Below are 15,042 nucleotides of genomic sequence, written 5' to 3'. Positions count from 1 at the left end.
AGCCATTAACACAAGGTCATCTACATATTACACTGTTAAAAAAATTTCCCCTTCTTTTTTGAAGTTTCCGAGGCCCCCCCCCACTAAGCAAATTAAAAAAAGAATGAGGTAGGTAGGTAAGGGTTCAAAGTCGCTGAAAGTTAAGTTTGTGAATAGAAGCACTGTGAAATTCTTGTCTGCTAAATTAGGGTTGAAATGAACCTCTTAGAAGGAAAAAAAATGAAGTAAGTTCGCCCTTCGGCTTTAAGACTGTTGTGTTGACTCTCTTGAGCTGTGTGGAGGTACGTAGTTCTGATGACACGCCAGTATATCACTATACCGAACGTTTAACATTGCTGAATGTTCAAATGAAACTGTAGGGACTTGAATGTGGCTAGTGGCGTTCCGATAAATGCTCATGAACCGCTTAAGGAATTATGTGCTGTGAGAACATTCGTATAAGCAGAATTGACAAGCTGGGGGCAAACATACATCCCTTGTGAAAATCCTTGGCTTGATATGTTCAGCCTCTTTAATCAGATTTTATAAAATAAATCAGTGCTCAGTTGAATATGATGTTTGTTTAGCGGTTACATCTGTTTCAGAGAGAAAAAATAAATTTTCTGATGAGAACCATATTTTTTTAATTTGCATAGTGGGAGGTGGAGTCCAGCCGGGTCCACTCGGCACGTCGGCAACTGATTGGCCTATTGAACCCGTCCCGGATGATTATGATGATGGAGAATTTGGTGGAATGAAGATTTGCAGGGAAAACCGAAGTACTCGGAGAAGACATGCCCCAGCGCCATTTTGTCCACCACAAATCCCACTTGACCAGACCCGGGCTCGTTTTTGGACAGCAGATGAGAAGACAAAAGGTTCTGGACTGAATGGTAGCAAGCATTACCCGAGTTCAGTCTCCTCTTAATTTCATCCTGAATCAGGTTTCGATATGTTATCGTTGTTCCTAAATATCTGAACTGTGCCACATTTTAAAAACATCTGTTTCCTATCTTTATGTCATGATTTTGCCCTGCATTTTGGTGACGAGACAGGAACATATACTCAGTTTTCTCTGTGTTTACTTCTAGACCAACCTCTTTACTTGCGTCAATTAAAGTTTGTGTGTTTTTCTTTATGGTATCTACATTATCGCCCAGTAGATTCGCATCATCGGCATAGACCAACAACTGATGTATTCCGTTTAATTTCAGTCCCACCTGGTTTCCCTGGACCTTCCTATTGGCATATTAAAAAGCAAAGTTGAAAACGAGTGGCGATAAAGCATCTCTTTGTTTTAGACTATTCTGGATAGGATATTTTATCAGACAAATGTTTACCTATACGGACTTTACTATACGTTTCGTTTAAACACATTTTAATCAGCCTAACTTGTTTCATGGGTATCCCAAACTTTATCAGAATATTGTACTTCCCTCTTAACTGAATGATAGGCTTTCCTGAATTCTATGAATTTCTGATGTACTGTCTCATTGCACTCCCATTTTTTCCTCCAATATCTGAAGAATGCAAAAATACTGATCTGTAGTTGATCTGTTACGTCGAAACCCACACTGATGATCCCCAATAATTTCATCAACGAGGGTTGCAACTTTAATAGTGGCAACACTGCTGTAGAGACACCATTCAACGGAACCAAATAATGTCGCTTATACCACACGTTAGTAACATACCTACCTTACCTCAGAGCAAATGGACTCTCCCTTCCCACATCACATGCATGCGCAGTGACGAGAAGAACAGAGCCTAGTGTTAGCTGGCGGTCTAATGTAGTGTTGTCATGATGTTTTCGAAACAGGAACAACGGAGTTGGATAGAGATTGAATGTGCAAAGGCCGTACAGCACGACAGTGTCATCAAGGTCTTCAAGAGGCTCGCGTGGAATCTGCATTGCCTTACAGAACAGTGGCAACGAGGGACGCTAAAATGTGGCAGACATGCGTCGGCTAGATCGTCCTAGTGTCAGTGAAGAAGTGTATGCTCTTTCTTTGTTACTGGAGAGTGATCGACGCCATACGATTCGTGAGCTGGCCCGAGAGACAGGATTAGCGCATACGACTGTGCTTCACATTCTGAAGGACCGCTTGGGAATGAGAAAAATTGCCTCACGATGGGTTCCGCATGATTTGACGGAAATGCAGAAATGGCAAGCTGTGGCTGATTTGTTCGATCGATGGGGCTGGGAAGTGCTGTACTATCCACCATACTCCCCGGAGTTAAGCCCTTGTGACTTCGACTTGATTCCTAAGATGAAGGAACGACTTCGTGGCATTCGCTTCAGAACTGTTCCAGAGATTCTTCAGGCAGTAGACCACTCCATTCGAACTATCAACACAACGGGCGCTGCTAAAGGTATCCTACAACTTCCACATCGCTGGCAACGGGTTGTACACAATGCTGGTGACTACACTGAAGGACAGTAAAACTTCGAAACATGCATCTATTTTGTATCAGTTGTAAATAAATAGTTGCCCCTATTAAAGTTCCAATCCCCTTATATATGGAGTGATCCTTGAGAGAAGAATATTGGATAAAAATTTGTGTGAAGTTGATAGCAATGATATGCCCCGGTAATTACTACAGTCAGTTTTATCACCCTTCTTGTACACTGGTACAATAATAGACTCCTACCACTGATCAAGGAAGTTTTCCTTATGCTAAACAGAAATAATTAGCTTATGGATCTTAGTAGAACGTAACATTTCGCCTTCTGCTTGAATAAGTTCCGCCGGAATTTTATCACTACCTGGCGATTTATGCAGTTACAAGTATAATTAGTGAAAGCAAATACAGTTAAAAGCAGAGGCTTCTACCTGCTATTAGAATTTTCGTTACCAGTCTTCGTCAGTTTCAGTTTAGTAATTCGGAAATATATGTTATCTTTCTTGACTTTACACCGAGGGATTTGTCGATTTCGTAAAAACTAATGCCAAAGCAGAAATCAGACGCGCTGAAGAAGTAGCTAAAGACACTCAAGTATACTCTGTAATATTCAAGGCCACGGATATAGTAATGGGCCGAATATGTCAGGAAAATACAATGTACCTCAAGCAATAATCTCAGGGAAGAATAATGAAGCCAATTTTTATCATATGCAGCTCATATTATAAATTTAGTCGGAGTACATGCAAAATGGTCAGTTGACAATGCTTCATATTTTGAACAATAGACCGAAATCTTATATTTTTAGCCTCTTCATGACTGTGAACCATTCTAATGAATTGATTAGAAGTTACCCTGAAAGTGAAGTCAAGAACATGATAATTATTCGAAGGAAGTAGAACAATTACCCAGGGCGTTTAAAGCCCTGACCTTTGTTACGAATGATGCAAGGAATGTCGACAAGTTTATAACACAAATGTCTCATAATGCTATAACCCTAGAGTCAATGAAACTTCTGTGTTCTAGGACCAGGTGTTGACTATCGCTGATGACATATACGTATATATATATATATATGTTGCAATGGAAAGAAGCTGAGCTTGGTTTGAGCGACGAAGTATTTAGAGCAGACAGCACACGTAGTACAGACAAGCAGCGGCACCCACACAAGAAGACTACATTAAATAACACCTGTACAGTGTGAAAACAAGAACTAGCCGCTCCAGCACTTAGACATAGGGCGAGTAACCCTAAGAATTTTAAAATTTAATTTTAAAATTTAGTGAAAATTTTAAAATTTTTTAAAACATCATAACTAAAGATTTTTAGAGTGCTACTACAAGAATATCAAATTTGACGTGTGCAACATAATCTACATACCAGATGTAGACGTTGATAATACGAAGAATGTGACATTGTGTTTTTAAATGTTAAATATTAGACTGGGTTCAGTGTGGCAGCAACGTTAAGAATATACACCTGATGATGGCCGATAGAGGCCGAAACATGTAGTGTAGAAAGAACAAGATCAAGGACATATAATATATATTGTTTGCACTTAGGACGGAGTGTGTATCATTTATTATTTAGAGGGTTTAATACCCACTTTTTGCACATTAAGAAAGGATATTTTCACGACGGCTTGTCGGAATATCTTTCAGTTACAAGGGCTCTCTACTGACAAATTTTAGAAGCAGATGTAGGAAAAGTAGAAAATGTCCATGAAAAATAAAACTATATGGAGATATGAAATTTCGAATATATTGTGACATGTTGACCCCTACCTCCCCAGCGGTACGTGGCGGTAACGTAACGCTCGCGTTCTTACGGTAATAGGCGAGTTCCCGCCCCGCCACTCCCCTCCGCGGTGACGTCACCGAGGGATATCGCGGTCGCTAGGCAACGCGAGTCAACAGCGGCGACGTTACGATAGTAACAGCGGTTACCTCCGCTAGCGTTACATAGCAACACAGCGCCAGGCAAAAAGGGTGCCTATTACGCGGCCGTTTTCCGTATGGTCCGATCGAGTCTACATGAGGCGCAGCGAAGGCTATTCAGAGAGTCAGTTGTACTGAGTTGTACTGTGACAGCCGCCGAGTCGAGACGTAGAGTCAGCCAGTCAGTTGTATTCTGGCATTTGGAGTGTACTAATTGTGATACTGCAGATAGCAGTAATCGTAAATCTGTAATTTGGGTGATTGTAAGCGCGAGTGTGAAATAAAATTCGCTACATCAAATACGGCGTGGAGTTATTTGTCGCGTTATACGCCCGATACGCGACAATATATTGTCACGTGATAGAGCGACCACAGACGGAGTTTGTATTGGTAATTGGTTTTTTTGAACACAGATCATAGCTGCAAGTAACCACAGCACTATCGCTAATTCACGCAGTCTGCAGTTCACTACAACATGCACTAAGTCTTCTCAGTCTGCTGTGTCTTCACCAGTCGTTGTCCGGTAATGGCGACCAAAGTCGTCGATCCCACAACTTCCGTGCTTACGTCCTTAGTGGTCGGCGACTGTCTCACAACCAACTAAATTCTAGACTTATCCTGCTTGTAACACCTCAGCACGGACCCCTCCCAATAGCTCTCATATTGTAGCCCCACGCAGCTGTCGCATGGACCGCACAGAGAACACCGCTTCTCAGTCCATTGGTGCGTGTTAGGAATTTGTTATTTACAGAGCCAGTACTTAACAACGGGTCTATGTGCTACAATATTATAGAAGCAGCTAAGTTGATTCTCTTGTTGCATGGATGTAGTAGGGATTCAAATTTCTGCCCAAAATTCTACCCGATTTCAATTTAAATGACAAATTTTTGTATTCTTGGTCAGGTAGTTGTCTAATAAATCAGCAATATATTTCTATATACATATAAAGATGACGTCATCAGCTTTAAAATTTCATCCGAAATCGAAAGCTTAAAATATTCTGTGGGACCTTCTGCACCAAATTTTAATGACGCCAGTCCAGTTTCCCTTCCGAAATTAATCGATAAATTTTCACCTTCTTTTAAGAGGTGTGTTATGCCCCAAATTTGAGATTAGAAAGAGGATGGTATTACCCAAAAAAGCCAGAGACTTGCGAAAAGAGTTTCGCAGCTATTACAGTAAATTGTAACACCAGGACTGGCAAGTAGGCTAAGAATGCGTGGGATCAGCATTCATACGTAAGAGCTCCAGCCAGCGCTTGTCTCACTGGGCCACTGGAATATCGTAATATTGCGGCAGACACAGCAATCAGACGCAAGGGGTCCGCCCACAACCACCCATGAGAGCCAATGAGGAGGTTATTATGAGGATTGAGGACACTGAGGGGAGAGTCACCCACCCTCTTTCGTCAAGGCTGAATCAGCAAAATAAAACCATAAATTAGGGAATTTCGCGGGACTTGAGATCACGTTCTAACAGAATATTCAGTTGTCAGCCGAAGGCGCTCTTCAACATGGGTCTGACGAGCGCTGGACGTCAGCCGGCATCTTGTACCACAGGTGGGTTTGTTTTCGCATATTAGCCATGCCGAGTGATAATATCGTTGTTTCATAGTATTGGTGATAACTGTGTTTCAATGTGCGATCTCCAGTGTACCCAGTGAGCCCGTAGGGTAGGATACCAGGAAAGTGTAGAAGCCTAGGATATTAGTCAGGCAATGAGTGACTTATATGTCGGTGTCAAGGTTACATATAGTGAGTAGTGGTAAATATAGTATGTGGGAAATTAATATAGATATTTAAGGGTAGATTACGTTTTGAGGGAACTTTATGAAAGATAGTAGAATTGTATATAAGACGTAGTAAGAAATGTACAACTAGAAGATTTATGTTACACGAGGAGGGCTTGCATGGCCCATTAGATGAGTCCGAGAGAGAGAGAGAGAGGCTCAAGGCCTCCACCCCTGAAGGGGGAGAACTTGAAGAAACAGAATGTGTAGTCAAGACTGAAGGACAGTCTTTGTAACATGTAAATAATGTAAATCGTGTATATATATTAATGTAAATAGACAGCTAGAATAGATAGGATAGGATGTACCGGGAGTGTAATTCGTATCTAGAATCCATTTCCCACATCCGATCCCGAGTAATCCTGACGAGCGAGGGCAGAACTGACACAGGCCGCAGTGGCAGCCGAAGACGAAGATAAGAATAGACAGGGATAGGCTCCTGCCACACAGGCAGAGTACGGTAGCCTCGACAGCAACGCCCTTTTAAGATAGAATGATAAAGGTATTAATAAGTATTTAGACGCTACCTGTAAACTAAGGGAGGAGTGGTCAAGGAGCTATGAATATATGCCAGGGAGTAGTCCCCACAATTGAAAGAACAGAAAATAGATGGTGGCAGCTTGTATGACAGAAGGAAACTCCGATATAGGAGAATCCTAGCTAAGGGCAAGCTAGGATGATGGCGTTAACGCCTTACAGCATAACCAGTGGAGGCAAGGAGGGGTACCTGCATACCCCCGACGGCACGACGTTACCAGTAGTACCAGTTTACGACATAACCAGTGGAGGCGAGGAGGGGTAACTCCACGCCCCCCTACTTGCAGCGTTACAGTGGTAGCAGAGGAGGCTGACTCCACGCCCCCCTGCACCACGGCATTACAGCGGCGGCAGCGGGAGGGCTGACTCCATGCCCCCCTACGCCGCTAGGGCATTACAAGGTGTGAAGTCCAATCTACAGAATCCGGCGCTTTTCATAACTTAAAATTTTGTAGGTAGGGCCGTTACTTGCGTGTATATGAAAAATCTACGAACTTCAGTATTAATGGGAGACCGTGCAGTCGCTTTCAGGCGTCCCCACGTGACTCATAAGGAATTAATTACTCCAGCTGGCATTTACCTGACGCACCTTCCTGCAGATCCTAACCCCGCGTTAGACGAGGGTTTATTGTGTTACTGAAAGACGCGGATTTCACTCCTGATTCGTATTCGGATGGGCCCGAGTTCAGTACTGGAGATCCATGTATGGTTTCCCTTAGGCCATGATTTGTTTAAATCTTTCCGAATCCCTTCCTAATTATCCTGCTATTCGAAGCTGTAGAATATAGGCCCTACGCAGTTCACAAAGCGTCGTTAACAAATTGACCAGGCGCATGGAGATGTCAATGCTGACGCGCTCTAAAAACCCACTCACACACACACACACACACGGAGAAGAACAAGCACGAATCGGTTTCAAACAAACTCCATGGTCTTTAGTCCGCAAGCTAACTATACCGACCGAGCGACCGCCGCTTGTCGGCGGAGTTAGTGCCAACTTTTGCGGATAGAGGGTGTCGCGTGGTCAGCGCAACGGATCTCCACGGCCGTTATTTTCGGGTTTCTAGACCGCAACCGCTACTTTTCCGTTCAAGTAGCTCCTCAGTTATCCTCAAGAGGCTGAGTGGACCTCATTCCAGATCCACTACTTCTCAGAAAATCTGATGGCGCCGGGAATCGAACCAGGGGCCTCTAGATCTGTAGCTAGGAACTATGAACACGAGACCAAAGAGACAGTCACGAATGGACTTCAGAAGTTTGAATTTGACACAACTTCTAGGGCGCTTCTAGTTATACACAATATCTGGAGCATAAAATGGAGAGTCATCTTGGTGGATCCATTAATTCGCTAGGAAGGGATAGTTGTAATTTCTTGCAACCACACACGATGATACCTGTGTAAGTACTAGACTCAGTGGTAAAGCACACTACGGAGTTGGTCTTATAGTGTTACAACATCCACTAATCATATCAGGGCACGCCTCTCTATACCTGTACCTCGTACGCCTGCCCGTAAGTCAGTAGAGGATAATATATCAAACGTGCAGTTCTTCCAAGAGTAGAGACTGGGTATGTAATAAATCAATCGCGGGAGGAGGTTTTCAAAACTTATTATTTTGTTATTACCTCTGACCTCATTCGAAGGTACCCTACCAGATGAGGGCCAATTAATAAAATCAGAGTGAAAGAACAGGTTAAGTACGAGGAAGAGTCAGTAAGTAGGTCAAAAATGGATATAAAACGTAAAACATGTGATATTCGAGTCTGAAAGTAACATTTATTTCTCGACATATCCTCCACCCACATTGATACACTTGTCCCATCGCTTTATCAGCGCGTCGAAACCCGCATCACAGAAGTTTTTTGACCCTTGCCTCAACTACTTCCCCACCGCCGTTTCATCATCTGCGACTTCGAACGTTCTTGAGAGAATTTCTTGACCAAGTTGTGAACCGCTTTAAGCGACGAACACTTCCCACCATAAACATAATTTTTTATGAATATCCTTTTCGTTGAGTCCTTTAGCTCACAAAAAAAAAAAGCGCACAACAGAAGGGTGCTCTTCGGTAATATACTCCTCAAGCACGGTCGGCATTTTGACTACTGAAACCATCCTCTGGATCTGCACATGCGCTTCTGCTACCTAGATTCCCGTGAAGATGGACTGTGCTGCTACCTAGTGATACACATAGGAAACCCATTACATCCATCGCAGCTGTTTTACTTCCATTTGTGACCTATTTACTGATTTTCCCTCGTATTTATGAAAATCTGCAATATTGTTGTTAGACTAACATCGAACTGGACAGGCCTGAAGAAACGCTACAATTCTTCGAAGTTTTCAACATGGGGTGGACAGAAGGGAAGTCATCAGGAATAAGCATGAAGCCTGCCCAACAAATTACTACAGTGCCTCTTTATGGCAATTTGAAGCGACGGCAGAAGAAGGGTAGCCGGCGAGTGGAGAATCACTCTCCAGGTTTAACAACAGGGAGTAAGGCTTCCGGTGGTTGAAGTTTTGCCCTCACTTTGCTTTCCTCTCGCCTAGCCCATCAAGGTGGAGGAGACATCGCAGTGACTGGCTGTTACACAAGCATTTTCTCAATCCCCGCATCGACGCTACAGTAAATTTCCGAAACGCTGGTTTGCAGCTCAGTCACGACGCTACTGATCGCTGAAGCAAAGTATAGTGAACAGTAATTTCCTGCCTGACGTCTTGTATATTGTGTCCCACTAAATGCTATTATTCAGTTCTGGAAGAAATTCCTTGTTATAATGGAACCATATGGCTCATTGCTGTGTTCGCAGAAGTCCCCCATGGAACATTATCCTGAGCCACTTAAATCCAGTCCCCATATTCATATCCTAATCCTCGACTATCCGTTTTGATGTTATTCTCCCAGTTTATTTACTCCTGGGCCCCCCATATGATCCCTTACTCTGAGGTTTTCAAACAACATTTCGTATGTGCCTCATTTCCCACTGGAAGATTGCAAGAACTGCCCATCCCCTCCTTCCCACCCTACAGCACTACTCGTATATTCTGCGAAGCGCAGAAATTGCGAAGCGCAGAAATTGCGAAGCGCAGAAATTGCGAAGCGCAGAAATTGCGAAGCAGCAATCCATAGGAACTTCATGCAGCAACAACGGCCAGTCTTAGCCACGTTCTTACGGTACATTCTTCTACTGCAAGAACCGGATCATAGCCGTCGCCGTTACAACAATAACTATTAATGTTCCGAAAGCTACCACGTTTATTGTTTTTAATTCGCTTAGTGGGCGGTGGAGTCCAACTGGGTCCATTCGGCACTGCGGCCACTGATTGGCCTATTGTAGCCTACCCCGAGTGATTATGATGAGGGAGAATTTGATGGAATGAAGACTGGAAGGGGAAACCGAAGTACTCGGAATAAACCCACCCTAGAACCACTTTGTCCACCACAAATCCCACTTGACCAGACCCGTTATCGAACCCGGGCCGCCGCGGTGGGAAGCCAGCGACCAACCGCTTGAGCTATGGCGCGGCCTAAGCTACCACATATTATAATAATTAATTAGTTTTGCCATAAACAAGAAGTGTGTCCATTTCTTGAGGAGCGCTGTGGAAGAACGAAAATTTACGTCATGAATTCGCATCTCAAATTCTGTGAGATTCTTCATCAGTTTATTTCATGAAAACGTGAACGTGAGTGCCGTGATCTGTACTAGAAAGTCCATCTCTTACCTGAGCATGCGCAACATTTCCAGTCTGCCCACCCTTCTCTCTGCAAATACGCGTAAAGTGACAACATTTTTTGGGGTTGTTTAGAACGTAACGGACGGTCGTGTTTCGAATTTGTGCACGTTTATATCTGTCACCTTCTTACCGATCTGATTTCTGCAGAGGTAACAAGGCAGACTTGCATTCGGGAGGTGCATGGTTCACGTCTCAATCATGATACCACCTATCTGCCTGTGGGGGGAAGGGTCGTGGTTTTACGGAGTCCCTCAAAACAAATACCGGAATAGTACTTTAAATAGGCCACGACTGATTTCTTCCAGTTCATTATTCGCTAATAATCCTTACGCTGTGTAGACTGGGATATTGACGGCGTAGAGAAACGAACCACGTACCACATCTATCGCTTTTTTTACTTTACGCTACGTACTCAATGAATATATTGTTTGTCCCATGACTCACAGTAACTCTCAATGTTTTGGCATAAGGAGCGGTGTGTTTATTTTCCTACAGTACAATAACTTTACGTTTTCTTTCTGTCCTGGACGCGGTAGCGTAGTTTGTTGAGGCACTACGCTACAAGTCAGAAGGGCGCGGTTTCGATTCCCGATGAGGTGATCGGATTTTTTCAATTGACCTAATTCTTCCAGTCGCACTATAGCCCTGGGGTCGAATCAGTCTCCAATATAAATGGGTACCAGGAATTTTCCTGGGGGTGTAAGGTGCGGCGGGCGCGTAAGCCTGACAACCTCATCGCCATCTGAGAGCCGGTTGGCGAGAATATGTGGGAGCCTCCCTCGACTTCTCACAAACATATGAGCCCCACGTACCGCTGCGGGGATAACTTTACCTTTTTTTTTGCCCTAGATTTCGTCTTTCCTGTCTGTTCATTATTTGCTTCTTGCATGACTTTCTTGAAATTTTAATAGGCCTAACTGGTCAAAATATAAAAATTACAATTAGACATATCTTGTGGAAAGAATTTGCAGTGTTACAGACAGGAACGAAAGACATCTATTCTGTTAATTGACCTGTAGATAGATGAACACTCTAATATCAGTTCTCCTAATCTGTATGGCTATCTTCACGTCACAACAAACGGACATAGTTAACCCCACCAGTAAATGCAGTACAGTACATGGATTGTTTCTCCTGAAACCTCCAATTTTAACAGCCTTAATGCATCGAATTTCTACTACGTATTATATTGTGCTGCGTGACTTCATGTGAGATTCGCGATGGAGAAGTGGCGTTGGAGTAGGGGTTTCTTCACGTGTCTTCATTTCTCTCCTGCTGACCCTCCTGCTGTTATGTCAGCTTCCCCTGGAGCATGCGGTACTTCTGATCAGACAGCACATTATTATAAGTCTCCTCTCTAAGTTAGGGGTTTCATTCTCGACTCAGATACTCGCTAGTTATAGAATAAGGAAGTGTTTTTCTTATTATTATTTTGCCATTTATTCCCGCATCGTTACATCATATCCAAGGTTATATAAAAATCAGAAGTTAATAACACGTAATTAAACGATTAACAGTTTCTTGTTGTTTCATGCTGCAAAAACAATCAATTTCCTCTTGCCAATATTTATATGTTGGAATGTAGGACTCATGAAAAAACGGAATTTAGACTCGTTCAATAACTTTGCTTTTCGGCAACTGACTTATCTTTGCTTTAATTACACTTTCCGGTTAGCAATTTGGTGTGGCCCTCAGAGGGCCTTCATTTTTAGCATACTGTAATTTCGATTTCGTCATTTTTTGTCTCTCAGCCTGCATTAATTTTTGAACCCAGTAATGCGTATGGTATAAACACACTTATGTCGGCGTATAGGATCTACCCCAAACCCGGATTTATACACTGTTTCAGACAAACACTATCATGCCAGCCGTGAGGACTTCTGACATGGTAACAAAACCAGCGTCACTTAATATTGGGTCCTAAAGTTTTATGTGGTAAGATACATGCTACTTCTGTAGAAGTAATTCTTTTAAGAAGCTAAGATAATATTGCGATATCTTATACTAGCTTTCTGCTAGACGCCACAAGAAAAGAGTCGCTGCGGGTCAGAATAAGCACTTTGGTATGGAGATGTGTTTTGTATCTCATACACACAATTACGAACGTGACAAAGAAGAGAGAATGTGAGGTTATGTGAGGTTATGTCTGATGACTTAAGCCAGCATAGAGGAATTATACTACTGAATATTGTAATTCGCTTGTAAATGTAGAAACGTAAAGCTTTCCCAGTGTGAAAATGTGTAAGTTCCACGTATTCTTAAACTTGGCACTAGATGTAAGGTGAGTGCCCCATTTGACATCTCTGCTACTTCGCATCTGTTACTCATTGGAAGCTGGAAGGCCCCAGAACAGGTCTATACGCAGTAGCGAAAAAGTGTCCCCAGTTACAGCCAAGAATCTGACACCAATTTTACAGCTCGTAGCGTGATCACTATACTGATTCTTACAACTCACTTACATAACCATCATCAATATTTAATTTCTGCTTCTGTCTCTCCATAAAGGAGTTAAATGTCATAAGCTTCTCCCAGAACTTGATATTTTAGAATGCCGTCTTCTGGGATGTGGCACCATGTAGATACAGTGTAAACCGACGTTTCGGAAGAACGTCGGTTTACACTAGATCTACATGGCGCCCCATCCCAGAAGATGGCATTCTTCACAGTCACCGCCGTGAAAACCTCAAACCTTACATGGTTTTATTAAACGTCTCTGTATCACAGTCCGGCAATAATGCAACAATCATTAAAATGTTCACCATTTAATACTAACACAAGAGACGGCCGGCCGGATGGCCGTCTGTGGCCGAAACATTTTGTCTTAGTGTTAAATGGTGAATATTTTAATGATTTTTGTATTATTGATGGACTTGATACACAGAAGTGTAATTAAAGATTCGCAACAGGATGCTGAAATACAGACACACTTGACATAGCAGTTGTATATATACAGGATGGGGCGCAGAAACTTCATTTTTGAAGGCGAATAAAAGAAAAATTATTGCTGATAGACAAAATTTATGTTTAGCTAATGGAAGAACATACTTTAAAGTTTTAAATCATGTAGTTTTAAACAAAATATCTTGAAGGTGGTGGCCACCGTTCTCTATGAATTGATGCAACCGTTTTCTGAAGTTCCCCTCTGCACGTTCCAAAATGTGCACCGAAATCTGGGCTACTTCCTGCCGAATAACATTCTTCAGCTGAAGCAGGTTTGTGGGGCGATGTTTAAAAACCTCTGCCTTGAGGTATCCCCATAAGAATCACAGGGCCTTAGATCAGGTGAGTGCCCTGCCCACGGGATGTCACCTCGAAGCAAGATGAGCCGTCCGGGGAACTTTGCCCTCAAAACTGTCATCGAAGCTCGGGCTGTGTGGGCCGTGGCACCATCCTTTTGGAACCAGACATTTCCTAGATAAGTTTCTTCAAGAGCTGGTTCGAAAAAGTTTTTAATCATGTCCACATACCGCTGTGAATTGACAGTAACTGCATGACTGTCTTCTTCAAAAAAATCAGGGCCAATAACTCCAACTCTCGACAACGCACACAATTCTGTTACCTTATCACTGTGAAGTGGCCTCGCATGGAGCTATCTGGGATTTTTACCACTCCAGTAGAGCATATTCTGCTTGTTGACATATCCGGATAGGTGAAAATGTGCCTCATCACCAAAGAAAACAAGTGCGTCAGGGGGTGAAGTTTCGAATAACGTTTCGCACGCCGTTATTCGGTTCTGGAAATCACGTGGTGATAATTCTTGCACAACAGCCATCTTATAGGGATGGAAATGAAGATGTTCGCGAAGAATTCGGCGCATTGAACGATTGGATATGTCTAGGGCGACTACATGTTTGCGAGCGGAGCGTCTTGGAGATCTCAAAATCGACTGTCGAACTGCCTCCACACTTTCTGGCGTCGTAACGGTCCGTTGTCGTCCTGATGATTTTTTCACCATACTCCCGGTTGTCCCAAAGTTATCTACCCGGTCGGGAACCGGACCTGTGGGCTTAATTCCGGAGTGAGTACTGAACGCACGCTGCACCGCCATGTAGGAATGGTTGTTCGAAAAGTAGGCTTCGACAGCAAACACACGCTGCTCATTCGTCCACCTCATGTTTCCTACTGAGGGGTATTAGACAGAAACTTCTGCGACTGTTGCGTTCGCCGAGCCTATCATCATTATTCTGCGACCTCCCCTCCCTTCACAATGCGTCTTCACAACAAGGAGGTGTCTGCGCCCCATCCTGTATATATTTCTACGGCATTAAGTGTTAGTTAAATGGAGATCATAACCCTTAATGAACGTCAGTAAGGTACACAGGTGAGGGCACTTCTGTGCCACAGAAGCAATTACCTTAGAGCCGAGAGCTGCCTCCCTTGCCAGGAGAACCGCGAGCCCCCGCACCCGACGGCCCGCCCCCAGACTTCGCCGTGCCTCTGAAGTGGATTTGGCTTCTGGCCGAGGGTGGTCATGTACTCCCTTCGCCTGCATCACAGAAGCAAAGTGTCATGCAAAGAGAACCTGGCGTGATAGTAAGCCTGTGATAAGAGAACAGTAATGATAACAGCAACAACAATATTTGGGCCCAAGGAAAGTAAACAGGAGGTTGCGAACTCTGTACCGGTGCTTTCACTGTACTGATGGCGATCAAACAGTATGA

General features: G+C 43.3%; 1 protein-coding gene across 3 annotated transcripts in view; it reads right to left on the bottom strand.

Annotated features, from left to right (window-relative positions):
* The window catches only part of LOC111869270, a 51,247-nt gene that overhangs the window by 4,577 nt on the left and 31,628 nt on the right, over positions 1 to 15,042 (bottom strand). For all 3 annotated transcript variants that reach the window (XM_023860664.2, XM_033753365.1, XM_023860665.2), the window contains exon 5: positions 14,736 to 14,867. In XM_023860664.2, coding sequence (XP_023716432.1) covers positions 14,736 to 14,867 — 132 coding nt within the window. The remainder of the gene's footprint in view (positions 1 to 14,735; positions 14,868 to 15,042) is intronic.

This window comes from Cryptotermes secundus, unplaced genomic scaffold (genome assembly GCF_002891405.2).
Source record: "Cryptotermes secundus unplaced genomic scaffold, Csec_1.0 scaffold18, whole genome shotgun sequence".
Classification (NCBI taxonomy): Eukaryota; Metazoa; Arthropoda; class Insecta; order Blattodea; family Kalotermitidae; genus Cryptotermes; species Cryptotermes secundus.
The sequence above is the reverse complement of the archived record's forward strand: the minus strand, read 5'-3'. Positions and strand labels throughout refer to the sequence as shown.